Source organism: Stegastes partitus, unplaced genomic scaffold, assembly GCF_000690725.1.
Source record: "Stegastes partitus isolate 25-593 unplaced genomic scaffold, Stegastes_partitus-1.0.2 Scaffold560, whole genome shotgun sequence".
NCBI lineage: Eukaryota > Metazoa > Chordata > Actinopteri > Pomacentridae > Stegastes > Stegastes partitus.
In genome coordinates, this window is record NW_007578291.1 from 302,406 (window position 1) to 324,354 (window position 21,949).

The following is a 21,949-nucleotide window of genomic DNA, read 5'->3' on the forward strand; positions in this document are numbered from 1 at the left end:
AACTTTGGAGAAGAATTGTGGCTCCATTATTATGCAATTATTTTGCACTAAAATGTACCAATCAGCAGCACAAACAGCACATTAGGACAATGGTTGTCCAGCTACCATAGAGAGTTCATTATTCCCTCGTTCATTTACATGTTAGCAAGTTGCAGTCATGAACAGTTACATTAATTCATACTAATGCTGAGTGATAATAACATTGAGCCAGTTTAGTCACATTTATGCTCATACTTAACAACTGAAATAAGCAGAATTTACATCAAAGCAGGTAGAAAGCACATCTGTCATAATTATACTCTACACATATCTACATACAAACATGCCCCCACACATTTATACTCCTATTTTTCTAAATACTTATAATCCATCTTTTATTTCTGCCTTTTTTCCCTTTTTTTGTTGCTGCTTTCAGCCTGTTTGTTCCATGTTAAATGTGTGTTGTTTTATTGTTTTCGCCTGTAACACTGTATTATCTGCTCTTGTCCGTGGGAACAGGTCATGATTTCTGCTCTGGAGAGATGGCAGTTGTGATGTTGGCAGCCCAGAGGAGTCCGTTTTTCACCCTTTGCAGCAATGCATCAGCATCAGCACTGCCAAACTCTAGACACAGCGTCACCACAGCAGTATAGCATGTGAGAACGACGGCAATTATGGTAAGTGCAATCACATATTATGTATCTAAAGGCTTTAAGTTTCCACATCTCACTTGTGTAAGAAAACTGTTAGACTGGGACAGGCGTCCACACAAGTCAGGATATCCCAGCCAGTAACGCCTTATCTCACATTTCAGAGGAGTCAAGAAAAACTCTCCACTCCCAGCAGATGGATTTGAAAAAAACGTCAAACCACTGACAGGTGACGTGAATAGCATTATCTCATTATTAAGACACCTGACAAGAAGTAGGATATATCAGGTAGTAGGTGAACAGTCTTTTTCTGGAAACTGATGTGTTTGAAGCAGGAAAAATGAGCACTGAAAGGACCAAAAAGTGATGGCTGGATGGCTTAGTCAGAGCCTTCAAAACAGCAGGCTTTATGGGGTGTTCTAGGTATGCAGTAGTTAACAAAAGTGGTCCAGTGAAGGACAACTGACTACCCAAGGATCACTGATGTGTGTAGGGAACGAAGGTTGGCCTAGACAGCCAAATCTAAATAACTGCTAATATTGTTTCATGATGCAAAGCATAGTGGCTGCATTATGATGTGAAGTGTAGTGGTGGCATCAACATGTGAAGCATCATCATCATCATGGTGGCACCACCACCCTGCTTCACATGATGATGATGATGATGATGTGAAGTGTAGAGGCAGCATCATGATGTGAAGCACGGTGGTGGCAGCATCATGATGTGAAGTGTAGTGGTGGCATCATCATGTGAAGCATCATCATCACCACCATGCTTCACATGATGATGATGTGAAGTGTAGTGGTGACATCATCATGTGAAGCACGGTGGTGGCAGCATCATGATGTGAAGCACGGTGGTGGCAGCATTATGATGTGGGGATGCTTCTCAGCAGAAGCTCTGGAGGGTAAAACTAATCCAGCAAAGTATAGTAACATTGACCAAAATGTGTTTTTGAGTTTCGTCACAGGTTAAATTAGACGCCACATTTCTTTGTAGGCCTGTAAACGTGTGCATGCAGCTACAGAGTGAGCAGAGCTTATCTGTCAGTCACTCTGTGCATGTTATGGACTTATGCAGCAGACTTTGTGGCTGAGTGTCACACCTGAGTACGTTACAGGTTTCCCAGGATAGCTCTGCTAAGGGGATTATAGTGCAGGGAGGGACGTCTGCTGCAAGTAAGAAACTGAGGATTAGACTTCATTAGTCACTGACAGGCGACGCGGGAGAAAGGACACGAAAAGAAAAGAGACGCAAAGAAACTCCATACAAGATGTCTAAGGACAAGCTGGAGAGCCTGGTGAAGCGCATGGAGGAGACGCTGTCGGAGATGGAGCAGCTGAAGCTGCACTGCGGGAAGCAGAGCGAGGAGCTGAGCCAGCTGGTGGTGGAGCTCCGGAGAGAGAACCAGGAGCTGGTGGAGAAGTACCACCAGCTCGCCGTGGAGATGAAGGAGGCCAAGGAGATTATAGAACAGCTCCAGGACACAAAGTACGCCTTCAACGCCAAGGAGAGGCAGGCGCAGAAGCTCAGCCGGCAACTCTGAGACGCCTGGATGTGGACACAGGGTCCTGGAGGGAAACAAGGCCGGACGGAAAAAACTGCTGTTGTTGCCGGAGATTTTCTAAAGACTGGGTGGGCATGCAGGCTAAACTGGGCACAGCTGTTTTCTTTCACATGTAGAGGTTCTGTTTTTTTTTTTTTTTTCTTCTGACTGAGCATATGTGTACATTTTATGTCTGTGGGAGGATGGATGTAAAGCTTAGTAATTTGAATGTAACTTAAATCCTGTGGCTTAGAGCTCCTTTTAAAGCCACGGCTAGACTTAACGACAGGAGTCAGAACTGGAGGTCTCTATGAAATGTGTGCGGAAAATGTGGACTCTGGTTAAAAAAAGGGGCTTTTTCAAAAGATTATGCATAAGACATTGTGCTCATTAGGTTTCTATAATTAAAACAGCATCCCTTGAACTGGGATGCACTGCCCCGTAAAGAGTTTATTGGATAAACAGCACTGGATATTATTTTTAAGTGGGTGGTCATGTATATTTGGTATTTGTAGAGCAAAGTCCTAAAAATACCTGATTATCCCTTCTTGCCCTCGATGTGGGACTTTGAGGTGCCTCCCTCCTCAAAGAACGAAGCCTTCAAGGAAAACACATGCTTCAATGTGTGTCGTTCAATAAACTACCTGCTGCCGTTCAGGAATGCTTCAGTTTAAAGGCTTTTTGCATCATGTGCAAATCTGTGCTGTTTACAGACAAATCGAAGCATTAAATCGCTGATTTAACACTAAAATGTTTTTAAAAGTGTCAGAATTGATGCAAAAAAAAACTAGAGATGCTGCCGTTTTTATTTTGCTCTTTCTTGTATAACCTGGTTTCTACATAAGCTCCAATACAAGTCGACCACTAACGTATCCGTCTGATGCCACGTTCCTTTTTTGTGTTATTTTTTCCTTTGTTTTATGTCGTTTTTTACAAGCAGAAACTTTCACTTAAAGCATTTTTATTTCTCCAAAACTTGTAGTGATATGAAGTCCAAAGCTGCAGTTTTAAATCAATCTAGTCGTCCTCAAATGTGTTCACACCCTTCCATTAAAGAAAAGACAAAATTCACAATAATCACTCAAATAACTAGAAACTGGAAAAGGTGGTAAAAAAAAATAAAAAAATTGTTAAATTCTAATTTAGTGAAATAATGCATTAGTTTTGAACTGTGGTCGAAAAGAATAATTTAAAAAAACAAAACTGTCCCGGACAAATTACAGCACTTTGCTGATGAGCAGCAGAGTGTCTGTTTGTTTTTTTGTTTTTTAACATTTCTGTTGAACCACAATAGCAACGTCATGATGTTCATTAATTTTATTTTTATTATTATTATTATTACTTTTGTCAATTTCAACTTATTTCAGTGACAGCTGTGTTTTTCCTTCTTTAATATGAAGATATGAATACATTTGAGGACGACTGTACATAAAAATCTATTGGTCAGCTTCACAAAGGCAGACAACATGTTGTTTTTCATTTACATTTTAAATCAAGATCTCTTTTACTCATTCGTAAAGTCCAGGAGTGAGTTTGTTTTGGGGTTGTTACTGCTACCAGGTGCTTTATCTGTTAAAAAAAAAAAACAAATGTGGAGATTGTATTTGCTGCACAACAATCTTTATTATCATCCCTTCATCTGCCAGTTCTTGTTTCCACGTGTGTCGTGTTCTTCAAACTGCTCCAGAACAATGTTTGCAGTGTATCAGGGATCATTGTCCCGCTGAACGAGGCCGTCAGTGAAACCTGCTACAGCGACGTTTAGGTAGGTGACAAAATAACATCCACGTGAATTTCCCAGCAGAGCGTTGCTCAGAGCGTCACTGCTTCTGCTGAAAAATGTCACAATGCTGCAACAAAAACCTGCCAAACTGTTCAACAAAGTCGGTTTATTGTGTTTGAGTCCAGAAGAACCATCAGCACAAAACACCTGCTGCTTCCTCCAAACCATTTAAATACAGTCCAACTGTTTCGTTTTACAGTCACACATGACAAAAGAACAAATTGCTATTTGTAAAAGAACTCATTTTTAATTTTATTTAATTTCTTTCCACTCAGTATTTTCAGAATTTTTCTAGATGATATTTGCCAAAACAGGGAAACTCTTTAAAATAGCAGTTATCGATCATTTCTCTATCCTTTATAAACATTTTTTTTCTTTAACATAACAGCAAATATCTGTAAAATGTTTGAAGAAATATTGAAGAAAGTAAAAATAAATAAATAAATGTAAAGTGTAATTTTATGACCATTGCAGTTTTGGTCATTTCTGTTGGTTTTTGCTGTCAACAGCAAATTACTACATTTTTTTTCTATGATTTTATTGGACATTTTTCAACAATAGAAAAAAATTCATAAAATAACCGTTTTAAAATATATATATTTACCATTTTCTACACTTAATATACATTATTTCTGAAAAAACAACAAATACATGTAAAATAACTATTATTTGAAGTTTAAATACAGTAAAAGAAAAAAATAACATAAACAATTTTCCTCTCTTTACATATCAATTAATACTTTTTCTGAATTTTTTCCAAGATATTCTTTAACGAAACAGAGAGAATCTGTATAATAACAGTTTAAAAATATGCATAATTTTTCTATCATTAATATATATAACTTTTATTAGAACTAACAGCAAAAATTACAGTATTTATTGCCAATTTAAACATTTAAATACAGTAAAAGTTGAGTAAGGGCTGCATTTGGTAGCACTGTTGCCTCGCAGCAAGAAGGTCGCCGGTTCGCGTCCCGGTGAGGACACCCTCACACTCTTTCTGCGTGGAGTTTGCATGTTCTCCCCCTATAGCGTGGGTTCTCTCCGGGTTCTCCGGCTTCCTCCCACACAGTCCAAAAACATGTTGAGGTTAATTGGTGATTCTAAATTGTCCGTAGGTGTGAATGTGAGTGTGCTTGGTTGTCTGTCTCTAAGTGTAGCCCTGTGATAGACTGGTGACCTGTCCAGGGTGTCCCCTGCCTTCACCCTGAGTCAGCTGGGATAGACTCCAGCCCCCCATGACCCTAGTGAGGATTAAGCGGTGTATAGATAATGGATGGATGGAAAAGTTGAGTAATATTATGGCCAAACATCCATCCATTATCTACACACCGCTTAATCCTCACGAGGCTCATGGGGGGCTGGAGTCTATCCCAGCCGACATAGGGTGAAGGCAGGGGACACCCTGGACAGGTCACCAGTCCATCGCAGGTATGGCCAAACATAAAAGATCTAATTAATATTCCAGTTTTGACCTGTCCGGTGCACTGATGTAGAACTTTAACTTCAGTAACACAAATCCAAACACACTAGTATGAAATATAAAAATATCTGTCTTCACCAATCAGATGTACAGCGTCTGAAAGTTTGTTGTTTGTTTTGCAGCTTTAGTCTAACTGTTGTTTTTGTTTACGAGCATTTCTCCTAAATTTAGGAAGTGTCATCGAGCTGATATATCAATCTGACTCGCAGCCAAACACACAATTAGAGATAAAAAGATAAACAACGAGTTTATCTTTATCTCACAATTCTAAAGTCCGATCTCAAACCAAAACTGTAAAACTTGAGCCTGTAGGAAACTCTGACAGTTTAATTGCTCAAACATGTTAAAAATGCATGAAAACAACATAGAAAAGTGATTATTTCTGGTTTTAAAGAGGAAACCACTACAGACACAAGCAGAGCTATGTTTAAACATCTGCCAAGATGTTTCCCAAAGAGGACTTCTTCTTCCTCTGCTCTCGTTCTAAAACATCCCAACTGGCTTCTGAAAACAAACACCCCAAAGTTTGAGGGCATGTACTTATGGGCTTATGTTAAAATACATCTTGGGTGTGATGCGTTTTTGTCTCAAGCTGTGTGCTGCAGTTTTTACATCATGTTTTGAATTTTTATATTCCTGGGATTCTTTCAGAAAGAGTGTGAACAAACTGTGGCCTCCAGACCAGAAGACAAAACGTTTAAACACCAAATATGTCACCAAAACCCACATGTTTGTTCATCTGCCTACGCCGGGAGATTATTTTTCATATTTGAGCCAGACGCAGTGACTCACGAGTCTGAGTATGTCAGATCCCAGCGGCTGACAGGTGACCAGAAGCTCTGTGGAGGCAGGAAACTCGCCTCATGTCAGCGGAGACGCCACCAGACCACAGACGCTCAATGGACCATCAAACAGACACCGAACTACCCAGAAAAAAGTCAAATCTGCCATCTTTAGCTCTCCAAAATGTAAAACATCTGCCTGTGCAGCGCGTACAGTACGGACACAGAGCTGCTGTTATTTTACCTCCACTGTGAGGCAGTGATGGAGCGGAAATAGCAACACCGCAATGTAGACATGCATCAAAAGATCAGTTATTTCAAATGACAGAATGAGCTGAAAACATCAAAGTCAAAGCTGTCATATATTATCATGTTTGTACAGTTGATGCAGTTATTTCTGGCTTTTAACTACACTGTAAAACACAGATCACATGATTTTTCTCACAAAGAAAAAATGTTCAAAGTTGTGTTGTAATTGTTAATAATTCCATTTCCATTTAAGTGATCTTGTCAGACTAGTTTAAAAGCATCCAGCAGCCACCAGGTTGTTGGTGAGCCATTTAAAGTACACTGTAAAAAAACAGGTTTTAAACTGTAGTTTTTGTTTTAAAACAGTTTAGTGTCAGTATTACTTTACATGTTAACATTAAAAACAAGTCAAAGCTGGTAAACAATGTTCACATCAAAAATCTCTACTTTTATAAATGACAGTTTGTCTTTTACATCATTTGGCTATTTTCACTGTTAAAATCAGCACAACCACTATTCTACAGATATTTGACATTATTTGAAAGAAAAATTCTGTAAATTCAGAACTGAAAAATTAGAAATAATATATATTTTTATTTTAGATTTTCCTGTTTTGGCAAATTAGTGATATTATCCAGTAAAAGGGGGGGGGAAAGTGCTGATTTTAAATGCAATAACACAGGTCAACACTGTGATTCCTATTAACATCAAAAAAACTGCAGCTTGCAAATAGAAACTGATTCTCTGATAATGTTGAACTGATTGAAACAGTTTTGCTGCATTTACATCACCTAAAAATAGTACAATTACATATATATGTTACATTTTTGCTAATTTAAATATAATAAATAAGGTGTAACTTTACAGTCACATATCAAATCACCATTTCTAATATTTTTTTATTTTTTATGGATGACATTATTTACAGTTTTGACCTGCATTTTAACAAATTACAGTAGAAATGTAGATATTATTAATAATAATTCAGCAAAAAGGGAAAATCTGTTAAATAAAAAATAATCCCTAATATACACTTTTTTTTTGTTTGTTTTTTGCCAGAGTACATTGGCCAGTTTTTGTGGGGTTAACATGGAAATGTATGTTTTTTTTCTGTAATTTTACAAGTTATTTTCCATAATGGAACAAAACAGTGAAAATGTGTAAAATAAGAGTAAATTGTCTTTTTTTTAATTTTTTTTGTAAGTATTTTTTTTTTCGTATGTGTGTGTGTGTGTGTGTGTGTGTATGTATGTGTGTGTGTATGTATGTGTGTGTGTGTGTGTGTGTGTGTGGTATATTCCAGTGCACACTACATTAATTATAACTGGTTTCCTAATTACAAGGCTTCACTTCAGTATTTAGTCAACTGTACAAGCTCGGTTGGAGCCAAATGAAGCGTCCTTTACTGCACCTAATGAGGTCAGAAGCAAAGGAAGAAAACTATATTTAAAGAAAAATGTCAACAAAACACAAAAGTTCAACCAACACACTGTACAACCCAATTAACTGGACTTGACAGGTAACATTTGGGACCCATTTGCAGCCAGAAATTGTGGCCCAGCCTCCCATCAGAACCAGAACTCCCAGCGGATGGTTACCCTGGTATTACAACAGTGGGAGAGCGCCATAATAACGCGGTGGTTCCAGACAAGGGGCGACTTTTTTACGCTCTTGGGGAGCTTACAACAAACGAACACGTTGATTAACTGTTATTTTTACAGTGAGAAATTACAGACTGCGCGTAAAAAGAAGGGGGGGTCGCCATCGCTGTCAGGAGGGGCAGTAATTGGGCTGGACGGTGGAGAAGCGCGCTGATGACGCCGCGGAGGAGGTTTAACCAACGGGGGACTTTCTCTGCTCGGTTTCCTGTCAGAGAGAGAGAGAGAGAGAGAGCGATACAAAGGTTCCCAGTCAGAGAACCCTCCTCATATATCCAGGACGCTGCGCTTCGCTCCAGACGCATCTTCAAGTCAGAGCTCCGGAGAGAAACCAGCTGCGCCCCGCACCGTCCGCCGGTTTGGCTCTCCAAGAAACCGCGTTTAGAACCACTGAGCAGGGTGAGTAGCCAAATGTGACTCTTCTAAACCTCAACCAAGGCTTGTTTTGTGTGTGTCAGATTCTCTTTGGATAACAGAGATTTGGAAGAAAGTGCGTATTTTTTTTTGGCACTTTGGAAGAAGTGATTGCGCAGCGACACGAAAAACTTTATTAGAGTAGATTAGGGGGGAAAAAAGTTGTTTTATAGACTGATTGAACTATTTATTTCAAGAGAAGCGACTAAAATAATGGCAGAAACATGGATGTGACACCACAGGACGCGTAAAACAAACTTTGTGCGCTCATGTGGGGATACAACAGGAGAATAAAGCAGGTCTCCAACTTTTAGACAAAACCTACATCAGATAACCTTAAGAGACACTTTGGATGCGACCAAACCCAAGAATGAACTCAGATTATTCATAAATCATTGCAGAAACACAATAAATGACTCTTCCGTTGGACTTCTGGATCATGTTCCAGACTGACACAGGACCCTGCCTGCCCTCCCTCACTGACTAATAATTGTTAATTTACTGGCATAAAGGCAGGTAGTGGCCTGAGGCTGAAGGCTTTATGAGCTGGAACAGGGATGCAGAAACTCACAGGGAGTTTCTAAACACATTAGTGGCTGATTGTGGTCAGGATCCGCCTCAGGTTTGTCAAATGTCAACTGAGAAATTAGCTGTGATAAAGATTTAAGCCATTGGAGCCTGTAATTAGAACTGTTCTGTGAAATGTGAGGGAGTGGTTCTTTGTTTGGGTTTTACGGGGGACTATTGTTGTGTGTGATGTAAACCAGTGATATAATAATAATACGTTTATTAGAAGTCATGTTGCTCAGGAGCTTTTATCCTCGAAATCATGCCTCAGTTTTGAATCGATTTGGAGGATTTCATTTTAAAAACAGTGACTGTACCTGAACTCATCATTTATTGTTCCTGAAATGATCTGATGTGATGTAATCTGATGAATTTTTACAGTTAGTTTATCAGTTAAGACCATTTATTAAGCAAAAAATGTCAAATATTACCCAATTTCACTTTCACTAATGTGACAGTTTGCTGCTTTTCTGATTTATGTGATAGTAAATTGAATATTTCTGGGTTTGGACCAAACAAAACACACTGAATTACTTCAATTGGTAACAAGCACTGAGTTCCCCAAATTAAGTTAACAGGTAATATTAAAGCTGCTGGTTTAAATTAGATGTACTTAAATCTCAAATGAGTGTTTCTGCAGCTTGATTTTTTAGGAAAGTTTCCAAGATTTCCAACCTAAGTATGAAAATAAAATGTAAAACTTGTTTTTCTTCTTAAACTTATTGCTCTTCTTGTTGTAAATCTATAATCCAACTTCTTAAAAAAACAGGAGCTGCAGCAGAGAAAAGTGAAGAAAGGTGAAACGCTAACCTCCATTTTTGCACTTGAGCAGAAACTAGAACCCGAGTTCAAAGGGACAAACTATAATTTCAAGTTAATAGAATCCATGAAAGTAACCTGCCATCAACAAAGCAGAAAGAGAAGTGAGATAAACAGTATTTTACTTCGACTGCAGCTCAAATACGCTTCCTTTACGGTGCAGGTAATTTAATGACGTCACCTCGAGCTCTTTAAACTTCTTCTGCTGTTTTTTACATTTTATGCACGTTTTGAGAAACAGTCAGCTCATCAGTCGATAACGGATTAAACGTTGGCTGCAGCCCGACTTTGTGCGTCTGTCATTTTGTGGGAGGTTCATCACATTAAGAGGTGAACGATTCCTGCGGGTCCAGACAGAGCAGCAGCTCAGATTGCCGCCACCCAGCCCCATTACACCATTAAGTTGCTCAATTTGAGCCTCTTGGCGCAGCGAGTGTTTGTTTGAGACAGACGGGACGACTCCCCGGTCCGCTGTGGGGTAACATCAGCCGGTGGTCGTGGCTGCAGGTCAGAGGTGGTTTGGCAGCTCCAGTCGACCCCCTTCTGTCTCTCAGGAAAGCCGCCATTTGCCCTGGAAAAAACAAACAAACTCTGCACATGCAACAAAGGAAACAGTTTTAGCCCAGTTAAGCAATTAAGTGACAGATAGCAGACGGAAATGATAAGGCTGCTGTTTAAAGAGCAGCTCCAAAGGCTTTTCTTCACTTTACTCTGGCTTATAAATCCACCTAAGACTAATTTTAGAGACTTTAAACTGCCTCAGAGCTGATTTAATGATTATTTTATTGTTCATAAATCTGGCAGTTATTGTTTTAATAATCAGTTATTCAATAAAAAGTCAGAAAATAGTGAAACGCATCCATCACTGTGTCCCAAAGTCCAAATGAAATATGAGAATGTTTTGTTTTGTGTGACCATCAACCAAAACTTTTTCACAGAAGACTAAACGTCAAACCTTGATGTTACCTTAACTGAACCTGAGCCTGTAGTAAAGCTGTGGTCTGATCTGGGGTTTCAGGAATCAGATTGTGGGAGAGAGTAAGTCATGAACCTACAGAATTGCGTCATTATTTGAATTTTCGTGGGTAAACATGGTCGTTTCTGATGTTTATCAAAATCTGAAAAATCCAAAAGCAAGTCAGCGTTGGTGCATTTTTGTTGATTGAGCTTGTTGATTGAGGCCGATGCATGCTTTCTGTTTTGTTCACTCATCATCAGACAAATATGTGAGGGTCCAGGCTTCAACAACGGTTTAGAGATTCTCCATCATCTACAACTTTATAATACATAATTAATAGAGCTGTAGCTAAAATAGCAGCTGCTGGACTTTGGAGGTTCTTTGTTTTCTACTTGATTTCCCAGAAGTTCTAAAATCTCCAGATGTCCTGCGCCGTTGTGCTTGATGCATCTCAGGAGTATTTCCTGATTTCAGCACAATCCATGTTAGATCTGAGGGTCAGTGCGACCTCTTACAACTAATAATAAGTGTTGGTTTGACCCCAACAAAATCACATCAGTCAACTCCGAGTCTTGACTCATCAGTGAGCTTGTTGAGCTTGTTGTGGTTGATGAATGGCTTTAATTAATGGTCACTAGCAGCTCAGTGAATGTACAGTTACTTTGATGTTTTTTAATGTAATAATAATAAAACAGAATGTTAACATCATCAAGAAAACTTTGTATTTTAATCTAAATCTAAATCACAGCATCTCATCTTCAAGCTGTAGCACCCTGATACAATGTGAATCTGTATTAAACATATCCATATACACGCAGGCGGACTCTTAATCATAGACATAACACACACTCATGACTGCAACCTTCACACAATGTACATTACACTTTAGTTAAAAAACACTTTTGTTACGTCTGGTTGGGTTTCTGAAGGCTTTGTTGTCCAGGTCTGCACATCTCAGCTTTTAACTTTTACTCTGAGGACTTCCTGCCTGTTAAGAGTACAGGCTGTATATAAGAGTGGATGGACTGTCCTTTGACTGTACTGACCTGTAATTCAAAGTGGCCCTAATTTCAGGTCTTGATAAAAATTTAAATGCATGAATCCTCTAAAAATTCCCCCGGTACAGTTTTCATAAATGTGTAAGTTAGCTATAGAGACCCAAACTGTTTATATACCAGGCTGTAAACGTGTTTATTCCTGCTGCAGAGTTGAACATTTTAACATGGAGGTCTATGGGGATTGACTCACTTTCATAGCCAGCCTCTAGTGGCCGTTCGAGGAACCGCGGTTTTTGGCACGTTGTGTGAGCTTCATATTTTTAGCCGCATAGCTACGAGTGCATGTGACGCCTTTTACGTCAAGTATATGTTCAAGAAATAGTTAAAAAGATCAATTTAAACGTGTTTTGGCATCACCTTAATCGATAATTAGCGCCTGCCCAAATGTTTTTGTCTTCATACGCCACTCAGCACCACACTCCCACTGATTTACGGCTGATTTATACACTTGGAAATGTTTTAGGAAGCGCCGCAGGGCAACAGAACTGAGGTTTCCCGACTGTCAGCCAGAACAGATCTGCTCAGAGACCTTTTGCGTCTTCTTCAGCCCTTCGAGCTCCGTTTTATATGTGTTGGCCTGAGTCGCACACATCCCATCAATTACTGTTTCACTCCCGTTGCCCTGGCTTGTTTCCGAGAACGCTGCTCCATGTGTAATAGCCTTTATTAGTCACAGTGACTAACTCTTTTTTTTTTTTTCTCTCCACAGGGAACAATGAAGATGCTGCTTCCTCTGGTAATCCTTCAGCTGCTCCTGGCTCCTGCATTCACGGTAAACTCCCAGTCGATCCACTGGAAATGAATACGTACTCCTAAGAAAGACCAAAGGCTCTGTGCAAGACTCCAATGACTTTTTTCTAATTCACATTCCTTTTTTTAAATGAATGCAATTTGTACAGCAGTTAATTTATAACATAGAGCTGCAACAACCAACTGGCTAATCAATTAGTTGTTTAGATGACACAGAATTATCATACAAGTTGTTTTCTGGAGCACAATCTTGACATTTACTGGTTCTAAAATATGAGGATTTGCTGCTTTTCCTTTGACACCTGCACGCTGAATATCTGAAGGTGAGAATTCAACTATTTGTCGATGAAGCAAGACACTGACTGATTTTTTTATTAATGAGAATTAATGGTAGTTTTAGTTACAAAATATAAAGTTACAGTTCAATGCATACGTTTTGTTGATTAAATTAAACCTAACAGTGTTTAAAAGAAATAGAAAAAGTAGAATTGCAAAAAAAAGTGGCATTTTCCTAAAATGTGTTCATGTCTTTCAGTTTAAAATTACTTATACTTATACTCACAGTATTTAAGGCAGTTAAAAATATTACTATTTTACAGATGTTTGCGTCATCTTCACAAATTTGACAGTTTTTTTATCCTCACCGTATCACACTGTGTTTTAATGCTTTTAATTGCAGCCAAATTTTCACAATTTTGTATTTTTGTTTCTTTGTGTGTAGTTAAAAATGGCTTAGCATTGCACATAAAGGCATAAATGGTTAAACTTTGGTCATATGTACCTGCTGCACATAGTTAGTTGGGTTTGATAGGAGCCACAATTCAACCATTCAGTTGTTTATATGGAAACCACAATGATTAAAGTATAAACAGTTCAGATGTTAAACAAAACAAACTTCCTCCTTTGAAATTGTCATAAAATCAGATGATGTGTCTATTCCTTAATGATTTCTATAAATATAGTCATTTTTTTGGTAAAATGATCCAGTTGTTGTCATGTAGGGTGATTTCATTTGTAAAACAAGCACTTTTTTTTTTTTACAAACTAGAGGATGTTTCTTTCCAAGTCACGTCTCAAACATGCATTTTGTTCTTACATTTCTTCTGTTATGAGCTTTTCCTTTTGGGTACGCCAAGAAATTCCAATAAAAGGGTGAATGTTAAAAGGTTAAAAGTTGAATTTCAAAGTTCATTCTTGGCCTTAGGAACAGTAGATAGATTTGCTTTTGCAGCAAAGTGTATAAACTGCTGTTTTTGTTTGCATTCAGGTGCCCGGTGGAGATTACTGGGAGTCGTGGGGTCCTTATGGAGACTGCAGTCGCAGCTGTGGCAGCGGAGTGACAGTGAGAACCAGACGCTGCATCACTCACAGGTGAGTTGCACGAGTAAACCCGGACGCACTCGGTCAAACAGAGGTTCAGTCCCTGAACACACACAGGTTTGTTTTTTTTTCCTGTGTGAATAAAACTAATTGTGAGGTTCACGGGCACAGACTGTATCTTGATTGTGAAAGAATGCCTTGAAGTCACGAGGACGAGGGCTTGTCTCACGTCCAAAGCACACTGCAGGGTGGAGCCCTTCACAATAAAAGGCCTGCTCAGCGGTGGGTGTTGGCCGCTGGAGAGGATCGGATGGGGACTTTCTGTCTGCCCACCTTTATTTTGGCTCCGAAGATTTATTGATTTGAACGTTTTGATCTGCTAAAGTGTTAATCCGTCCATGTTTGGGTTGGTTTCCGAGCTGCTCGTCTTCTGTCTGACTGCAGCGTGTTCACCAGTGCTGCCAGCTTTCCTTGTAAACACCGTATTCATAGCGGTTGTTGCAGGAATCCAGCTGGCGTGTTGCCTCATGTAAAGCGATCTGTGTTCACGAGGTGGGAAGTGATGTGTGTCTTATCTGCCTCTTTGTGCTGGAGGAATTAGTCAGATCCTGTACTATAGTAAATGTTAAATCCTCCATCATAAATAAAATCCCACTCAAAGCTGGATTGCGGGAATAAATCGAGTTTACACAAAGCAGATGAAGCCTGTCAGGGGCAGGTAAATCTCTCTGAATGCGACTTTCCAGGAAAAAAACCAACAACAATTTATAAGATACAGCAGCTCGGAGCTTAGTGGAAAAACCTACTGAGAAAAGTTTCTGATTCTTGAGATAATAAAAACAAGCTCAGAGGAAAGTCAGTCTAAAGGAGAAATCAATCAAACATGAGTCAACAGTGTTTGTGTAGTTACTGTCGCTGCCAGAAGGGGGAGACAAAAGTTGCACACTGTAGGTTTTGGTATCATTTAAAATAAATAAATACATTAAAGTACAAGAACTCGCACAGCTGAGTTTAAAAACTTTTTGACTCCATCGACCCACAAGATAAATCCAAATTTGTTCTGGACTAATTAGCATTCACTTGTTGAACTTTCTTTTAATGCTTGTGGGTTTGTTTTTTTTTTGGTGTGAAATGTTTCATAATTTCAACTCATACAACTTCAAACCTCCAAACTCCAAGCACTTTCTGGGCGTCCTGTCATATTTTTATTAACTTTAGGCTCATTTTTTCCGGTCCAGAACCTCAATGGAAACAGAACAACCATGACTAGAAGGGGAGAGAACACAGAAATGTCTCCTGTACAGTGTGACAACGTTAGGATGACATAAATTTAAAAAACAGTTGAATTTCTGTGATTATTCATTTAACCAAATTTTTTAAAAAAACCACTGAATCAACATGTACAACATTTTTGTCCACAGATGTTCTCAACAATGGAAAATTCTTATTGTTTTTGTGTACTTACACTTTTAATTAGTTTCCTCTTTGCTCTGTGAACACAACCTGCAGTTCAACCAAATACTCGCTGAATTCTTGTCATGTGACTGTCGGCCACACATTAATCACTAAAGGCTTTATGGTTGTGTGGAGGAGCATCGGATTTTATGTTTTTTACAGAATCTAATCAGGTCAAATGGTTTATTTTTGTTTAATTTTTAAACAGGGCAGGTTGAATAAGGAATTGTTGATGAAATATCAGGATTTTAAGCTCAGATTTAATTATTTTCACACGTCATAGTTCCTGGACTTTGGGAAAGCTGAAACTCTCTCTGCTTATTTAGCTTCTTGTTTCAATAAATGGTGTAAATCTGTTTTGTTTTTTTTTTGTTTTTTTAAAATAATGTGCCTATTAAACTCACGAGCAGTTATTTAAGACTTTTCACGCTTTTGGTGATCGAAGCTCTATTCTAGCTTTAACTGCAAATCAGGAAATTCCATTTTGTACCCAAAAGTCATCTTTCTTTCATCAGCGCCATATTTTATTGGCATTGAATTCTTAGCAGAACGTAGGTGTGTCTAACTGAGCAATAACTGGGAGAAACTTATAAAAACAAGTTTGTTTTTTGAAGACAGATGCCCACCAGGCACGACATAATGATCTGTTACTTTAACAAGTCCAAACAGTTTTCACTCTCACCCTTTTCCCCCCCTTTTTTTTTTTTTTGCTGTTTTTGTGCATTTCTGTGACAGCAAACTGTTGGAAAGTGTAGTTTTTCTACATTAAATAATTACATAAAGGAAGCCGTGTGTGCAGAAGCGCTAATAGATGTGTTTACGAGTCCTTTCAATTCCCTATGCTGGATCTGAACATGTCCATGCAGTCAGCCAGTGAGTCAGTGTCTGTTAGTTTCCCCTCTTCAGCTGAATTGTGAATAATAGTGACGGAGTCCTGCCCACTGCTACCTACTTGGCTGAACTCTGTCATATCTTGTCTGCCAGGTTCGCCTGAATCACACCTTTTAAATACAGTGATTTCACAGATTGAATCACCGTGTGCTTTACAGGAACTCCCATTTCACCTTTCTTTTTTAAATGACTTCACCTTCACCATCCAGGAGACTCACAAGTTGCACCGAGGTTATCATTTTGTCAGTTTCAATTTAGCGTTTAACTGCCACTTTCCTCTGCATCTCTGTCAGGTGTCGTTTTAAATTAAAAGTCGTCGTGGAACGACCGTTTTAGATTCAGTTCTGGCGCGCTGACAGGAGCGAGGCTTGTTTTTCGGCCTCCGGGGCAGACACTTTAGCGGATGACTTAATAACGAGTTATGGGACGATCCGCTGCCTCACAGTTTACCGACGGTATTGATGTCGAGGCCTCTGCTGTGCCGAGAGCTCGTTTTCTTTACAGGTGCAGATTAAAGAGGAATGCTGCTTAATGTCAGAGCTGCAGCTTGTTATTTCTGCAGACTGTCTGAGCTGTATTTGCATACGTTCGCTGCACCTACTTGTTAACCGCTTCTGTCCCGCTACTGTGAGGATTTAATGGAACTTCAGCGCACAGAGATCAAAAAGAGGATTTTCTGACAGCGATGGGTCTAATTGGAGACAAGATGTAGCTTGAAAAGGCATCAGATTTACACTTGAAGGCCAGTTTACTTGGATGCAAGAAGGTCTTCCTGTGTGGAGTTTGTGTTTCCTCCCTGTGGATCAATAAAAAGACTTGACGCAACAATTTGCATCAATCTTTTAGTTATGACAACTAATAATGAAACTGTGTTCAACCAGCAAGATATTTTTATTTACCACTTACTTGATAATTAGAAGAAGCTGTTCCAAGCTTCTCCACGTTATCTGAAAAGATTGTTCAAGAGTATTCATAAAAATTTCCATAGTTATGAACACAAGTTTTTAGGTTGATGACATTTAACAAATTAAGTTGCTGCAATTAGATTTTCTTTCGCAGTTTTTAGCTTTTTCGTGTTTGTCAATCTTTTTTTTTTTTTATTTTAACCTGAAGTTGTATAACTGACCAGTAGTTTGTCGAGGGATATTAAATGAGTCGGAGATTAGACTTGAAGCCAATTTAACATGAATTTAGTTTTAAAGCAGTTAACGTACAAATATTAGGTCAATAGATGTGCACTTTCAAGAGGCATTCCAGTGGACATTTAGGAGCAGAGAAGCAACCAAATAAAGATGCTCTCCTGTTGTGTTATAGGAGATTTAAATCCAGTTTTTGGTGCTCAGACAACGCTAGAAGTCAGGATAAAAGTCAGGATGTCTCGGACTTGACAACAGCTCACCTTTTCAATCTGTCCCTGACAAGTCTTCTAACTTTACTCTAAACACAGGACAAAATCTCTTCAGTGCCCTTTTGAACTTGTGTGAATATGCTAAAGATCTAGCGAAACATTAATATTCTTCACCTTGTTGTACGATCAGCCATCTAAATCATCATCAATTTCTCCTTACCATCTCTGATTTGCCTAAAATGTTTATAGCAGAAAATATGGCGATAATATTAAAAAAAATAAAACAACTGTCAACCCACTTTCAATACCTTTTTTCACGCATTGCAGTTTGAGAATCTGTTTGAATGACAATATCTCATGAATTATTAGCTATAACACCCTTAATTGAATACAGTAACATTTCAGGTTTTTATCTTTATTAGTTCATGAGATATTGTCACTTGTACATAGCCTCAATTGTCAATGTGCGATAAAACACACTAAATGTGCATCAGTTTGTTCAGCAAATTTGTCTCAGAACATATTTGATGTATCATGCTAAAATGTCAAAGATACCATTTTAAATATCTATCGTTTAAGATAAATGAAATCATAGACAGATGGGCAGAAGTTCACTGATGATTTGAGGTGGAATAACCCAGAAGGAAATGTGATAAACTCTGTCTCTGCTGCAGGGCTAATTTATAAAAAGATTAGCTAATAGTGTCTCTCATTCATGTTCACACAGGACGGATGGAGGACACAACTGTGTGGGACCAGACAAGTCCTACAGTTCCTGCAACATCCAGGTGATGAAACACAACTGAAACTCATTCTTATTTCCATGTATTACAGATTTATTTTTGAAATGAAAACTTACTTTATATCACTGTGGCCTTTTAAAGGTGAGCATACATGTAAAAAATACAAAAGCTCGCTGTCAAAGTAAAGTATCATCTGCAAACATTCGGTGTCTTGCTTAATTAAATGTGCCAGAAACATTATTTTTTTTACTTTCTCTGTTTACTGAATGTTTCATATTTAATCAAACTTTGAAATATTTCTGCTCTGATGATTTTTTAACTCTGCTAAATCCTGTTGCTTCCACTCAGGACTGTCCAGAAGGGTCAAAGGATTTCCGTGAAGAGCAGTGCTCCAAGTTTGACGGGACTGACTTCCAAGGGAAACGCTTCAAGTGGCTGCCGTATTATGGAGGTCAGAAGCAAAATAGTACTATACGTAATACTTTAGTACTTTATTCACGTGAAATAGGCAAAACAATCTGCACAAATTACTGTATATTATAGGTAATAAGTTGATTTTTGGATTGAGTTTCCCCCAATTACGAAAACAACCCAGACAGCTGCTATTTCTCAGTATTTCTAAACACTTTAAATTCCCTCTGACAGCTGAGAACCCCTGTGAACTGATCTGCATGCCGAGAGGAGAGAACTTCTTCTACCGCCACGGCAATGCTGTGGTCGACGGTACGCCCTGTCACCCAGGACGGAGGGACATTTGTGTGGACGGAGTCTGCAAGGTAGGCTGCAACCAGAAAAGAACACAAACAAGTGAACAAGGTTTTATCATACATAGAGGAGTTTTTGTGTTGTGAGGTTTTAGACAGGAACATAAAATAAGTTTTGTTAATTGGGATGTAATTTACTCAAGAATAGCAGACATTTTTGCTCATCGAATAATCAGAAATAACAGGAAAATGCTTTGATTTCCATCTAATTTCGTTGCTTTTACTGTAGTAGACCAATAATTTGTACTGTCCTGTGTTGTCACCTCTACAAAGACTCATTCTAATCCTGAAAAACCCTGAATGAACACCTGACAGTTCATAAAAAGAGGGTGGCAACGACGAAATTTGTTAGACCTTAACGTGAATCTTAACTTGCTTTCAAAAATCAAATCTACTCAGAAATAGGTGATAATCCAGAGAAAGAGAAATTTTGACTACTCAAAATGAAGTTGTTGATTTTTGTAATTTTTCTGCTAGATAGTAAAACTCAGCTAATAAATCTTAAAACGTCTCGTCATAGAAGTGATTCTAGCCAGGAAATTATGTCAAACTGCGAGGAAGGTACTAATTTTTTGTTAAAAAAAACAAAAAAAACTAGCCACCAAAACAGGCTTTATGCAAATGTGTTACATAGTGATGTCACAAAGTAACAGAAGAAAAACCTAAACTCTAAACGAGGCGTTTCAGGCAGTTAAGAAGTAGAATTTTCAGTGGGAGAAAATTATTTCATAAGACATGCAGATCTTTTACATGCACAAAAAACTTTAAAACACTAAAAGAAAATTAAAAAAAACAAAACAAAGCTCAATAGGGGCTCTTTCAGGAAAATTTTAAAAATAAGTTACAGAGGTGAGGTGACGTTTACTCTCATTTTTTCCCTTCTGATTACATAACGTAGCCAGAGGGGCTCTTTTTTAGCCTCTTAAGCGCTAAACTCTGCAAACATACTTTAAGTCTGTTGTAGGATTAAAAGTTTAAACAGAGATTTAGATTTCTTTTGTCCAAACACGCTCCTGCTGACGTCTCCTCAGCTCCCCTGGGGGAAGACATGTTTTTATACCTGACGGTAACATGTGATCTGTATCTGGGTTTCCCGTCTGGACAAGAAAATACATGCTGAAGAAAGGTATAATTGCATGTAGAATGTATTGTGATCATGTAGAGCTTGACGTATAGTCGGGATAACATGAATACTAATGAAAACAGGGTAGAAATGCCAAAAGTAAATTTAAAATAATGCATCCTATTTCGTGTTTACATAATCAGTCATTTAAATGTGAATTAACTAAGATGCATTATTTTCGAGATGGCAGCTCAAATAATATGTTTTGTGAAATCTAACCAATTCTGAGGGACTGCAGAAGCTTCAAAAGTCTGATTAAAATAATAAAAAAAAAAGCAACCAAAAGTCTAATCTGTGTTGCAGATGAGGTCTAATGACAGGATTTTTTTAGTAAATGAAAGCAGGAAAGTCTCCCAGAGGTTGAGTTCATATCTCCAGCTCATTAATCAGAGGCGACACATTCGGAGGAGGCGAGCAGCAGGATCAAAGATTACTTTCACTCTGTGCTAATGTCAAACACTTCTTCTGCTCTCGCTCTTTTCTCATGTAATTACTGTCGCAACCTTTCAACCCCTTCGTCACCAAACACCTCGACTGTTTGACCTCCGACTTCACGTCTACGTCACCTCCTCTGACGGCAGCAGCTCCACAAAATCAGCTCGTTTTTAAACATTATTGTCGCTTTATTTGATTTTAAAAAACAGATTTAATCTCCAATCGTGTTTTTCTTGCCTGGTTTTGGGATTGAAATGGAGATTATGTTCACAGAAACAGTCATTCTTATCACAAACAGTTGTTAAATGGGTTTTGTATCAGTTTGGTCCATAAACCTGATAATCTGTGATTTTAGTTTTGCCTTTTGCAGGTTTCTGTAGAAAAATTGCTTAAGCTAAACAAAAAGTTTCTATCTCATTGGAAAAATATGGTAAAGCACAATAGCGTGTTTGGGGTATTGTAGGTCAAATAGACAAGTAAATACAATGAACTCAAACAAACAAAAACAGAGCTGAGGCAGGGGTTTCATTTTTCTGGAAAAAAAAAATCTGAATTTCTGTTTTCATTATGTTCATGAAATAATCCATCATCTTTCCCAACGTTAGCGCCTCGGCTGCGACAGCATCCTGGAGTCTCATCAGCAGGAGGACCCCTGCCTGCAGTGTGGGGGCAACGGACAGTCCTGCCACCAGGTCAAGAACAGCTTCAAAGTCCGTGACCTGACCACTGGTAAGACGCACAGTCTTTTATTTTGGTGCACAAATGGTTTCATTCACCCTATATCTCACAGCAGCACAGATGTAGATGTTTCTCTTCGTCATCTTCAGTTTTAGGATGAAGTTTGTTGATCTCTGAAGGAGAAAGTTTAAATGTTGCAGCAGCTGGTTACAAATGAGACATAAAAGAAGCAAGACAAGAAATGCAAAAGTGCATTAAGGCTAAAATAAAGATATAATAAAGACCATGAACACCTTAGACATGGACAGGTGTGGCATAACAGATAAATGTTCAGCTATGTAATGGTGCACTAGGGTCAAATAACTATTAAATAAATAATCATTTAAACAAACCAACCCAACCGACCGACCAAAAACAAACAACTGACTGACTGACCAACCAAAAACAACAACCAACAAACAGAAAACAAACAACCGACCAACCAAACAAAAACAAA

General features: G+C 38.5%; 1 protein-coding gene across 1 annotated transcript in view; it reads left to right on the forward strand.

Annotated features, from left to right (window-relative positions):
- The first annotated feature begins 8,413 nt into the window (after positions 1-8,413).
- Positions 8,414-21,949, forward strand: part of paplna (papilin a, proteoglycan-like sulfated glycoprotein) — a 33,300-nt gene continuing 19,764 nt past the window's right edge. Inside the window, exons 1-7 of the mRNA XM_008288486.1 lie at positions 8,414-8,529; positions 12,656-12,718; positions 13,964-14,067; positions 18,438-18,498; positions 18,802-18,904; positions 19,099-19,229; positions 21,381-21,504. Coding sequence (XP_008286708.1) covers positions 12,662-12,718; positions 13,964-14,067; positions 18,438-18,498; positions 18,802-18,904; positions 19,099-19,229; positions 21,381-21,504 — 580 coding nt within the window. The 5' untranslated portion in view covers positions 8,414-8,529; positions 12,656-12,661. The remainder of the gene's footprint in view (positions 8,530-12,655; positions 12,719-13,963; positions 14,068-18,437; positions 18,499-18,801; positions 18,905-19,098; positions 19,230-21,380; positions 21,505-21,949) is intronic.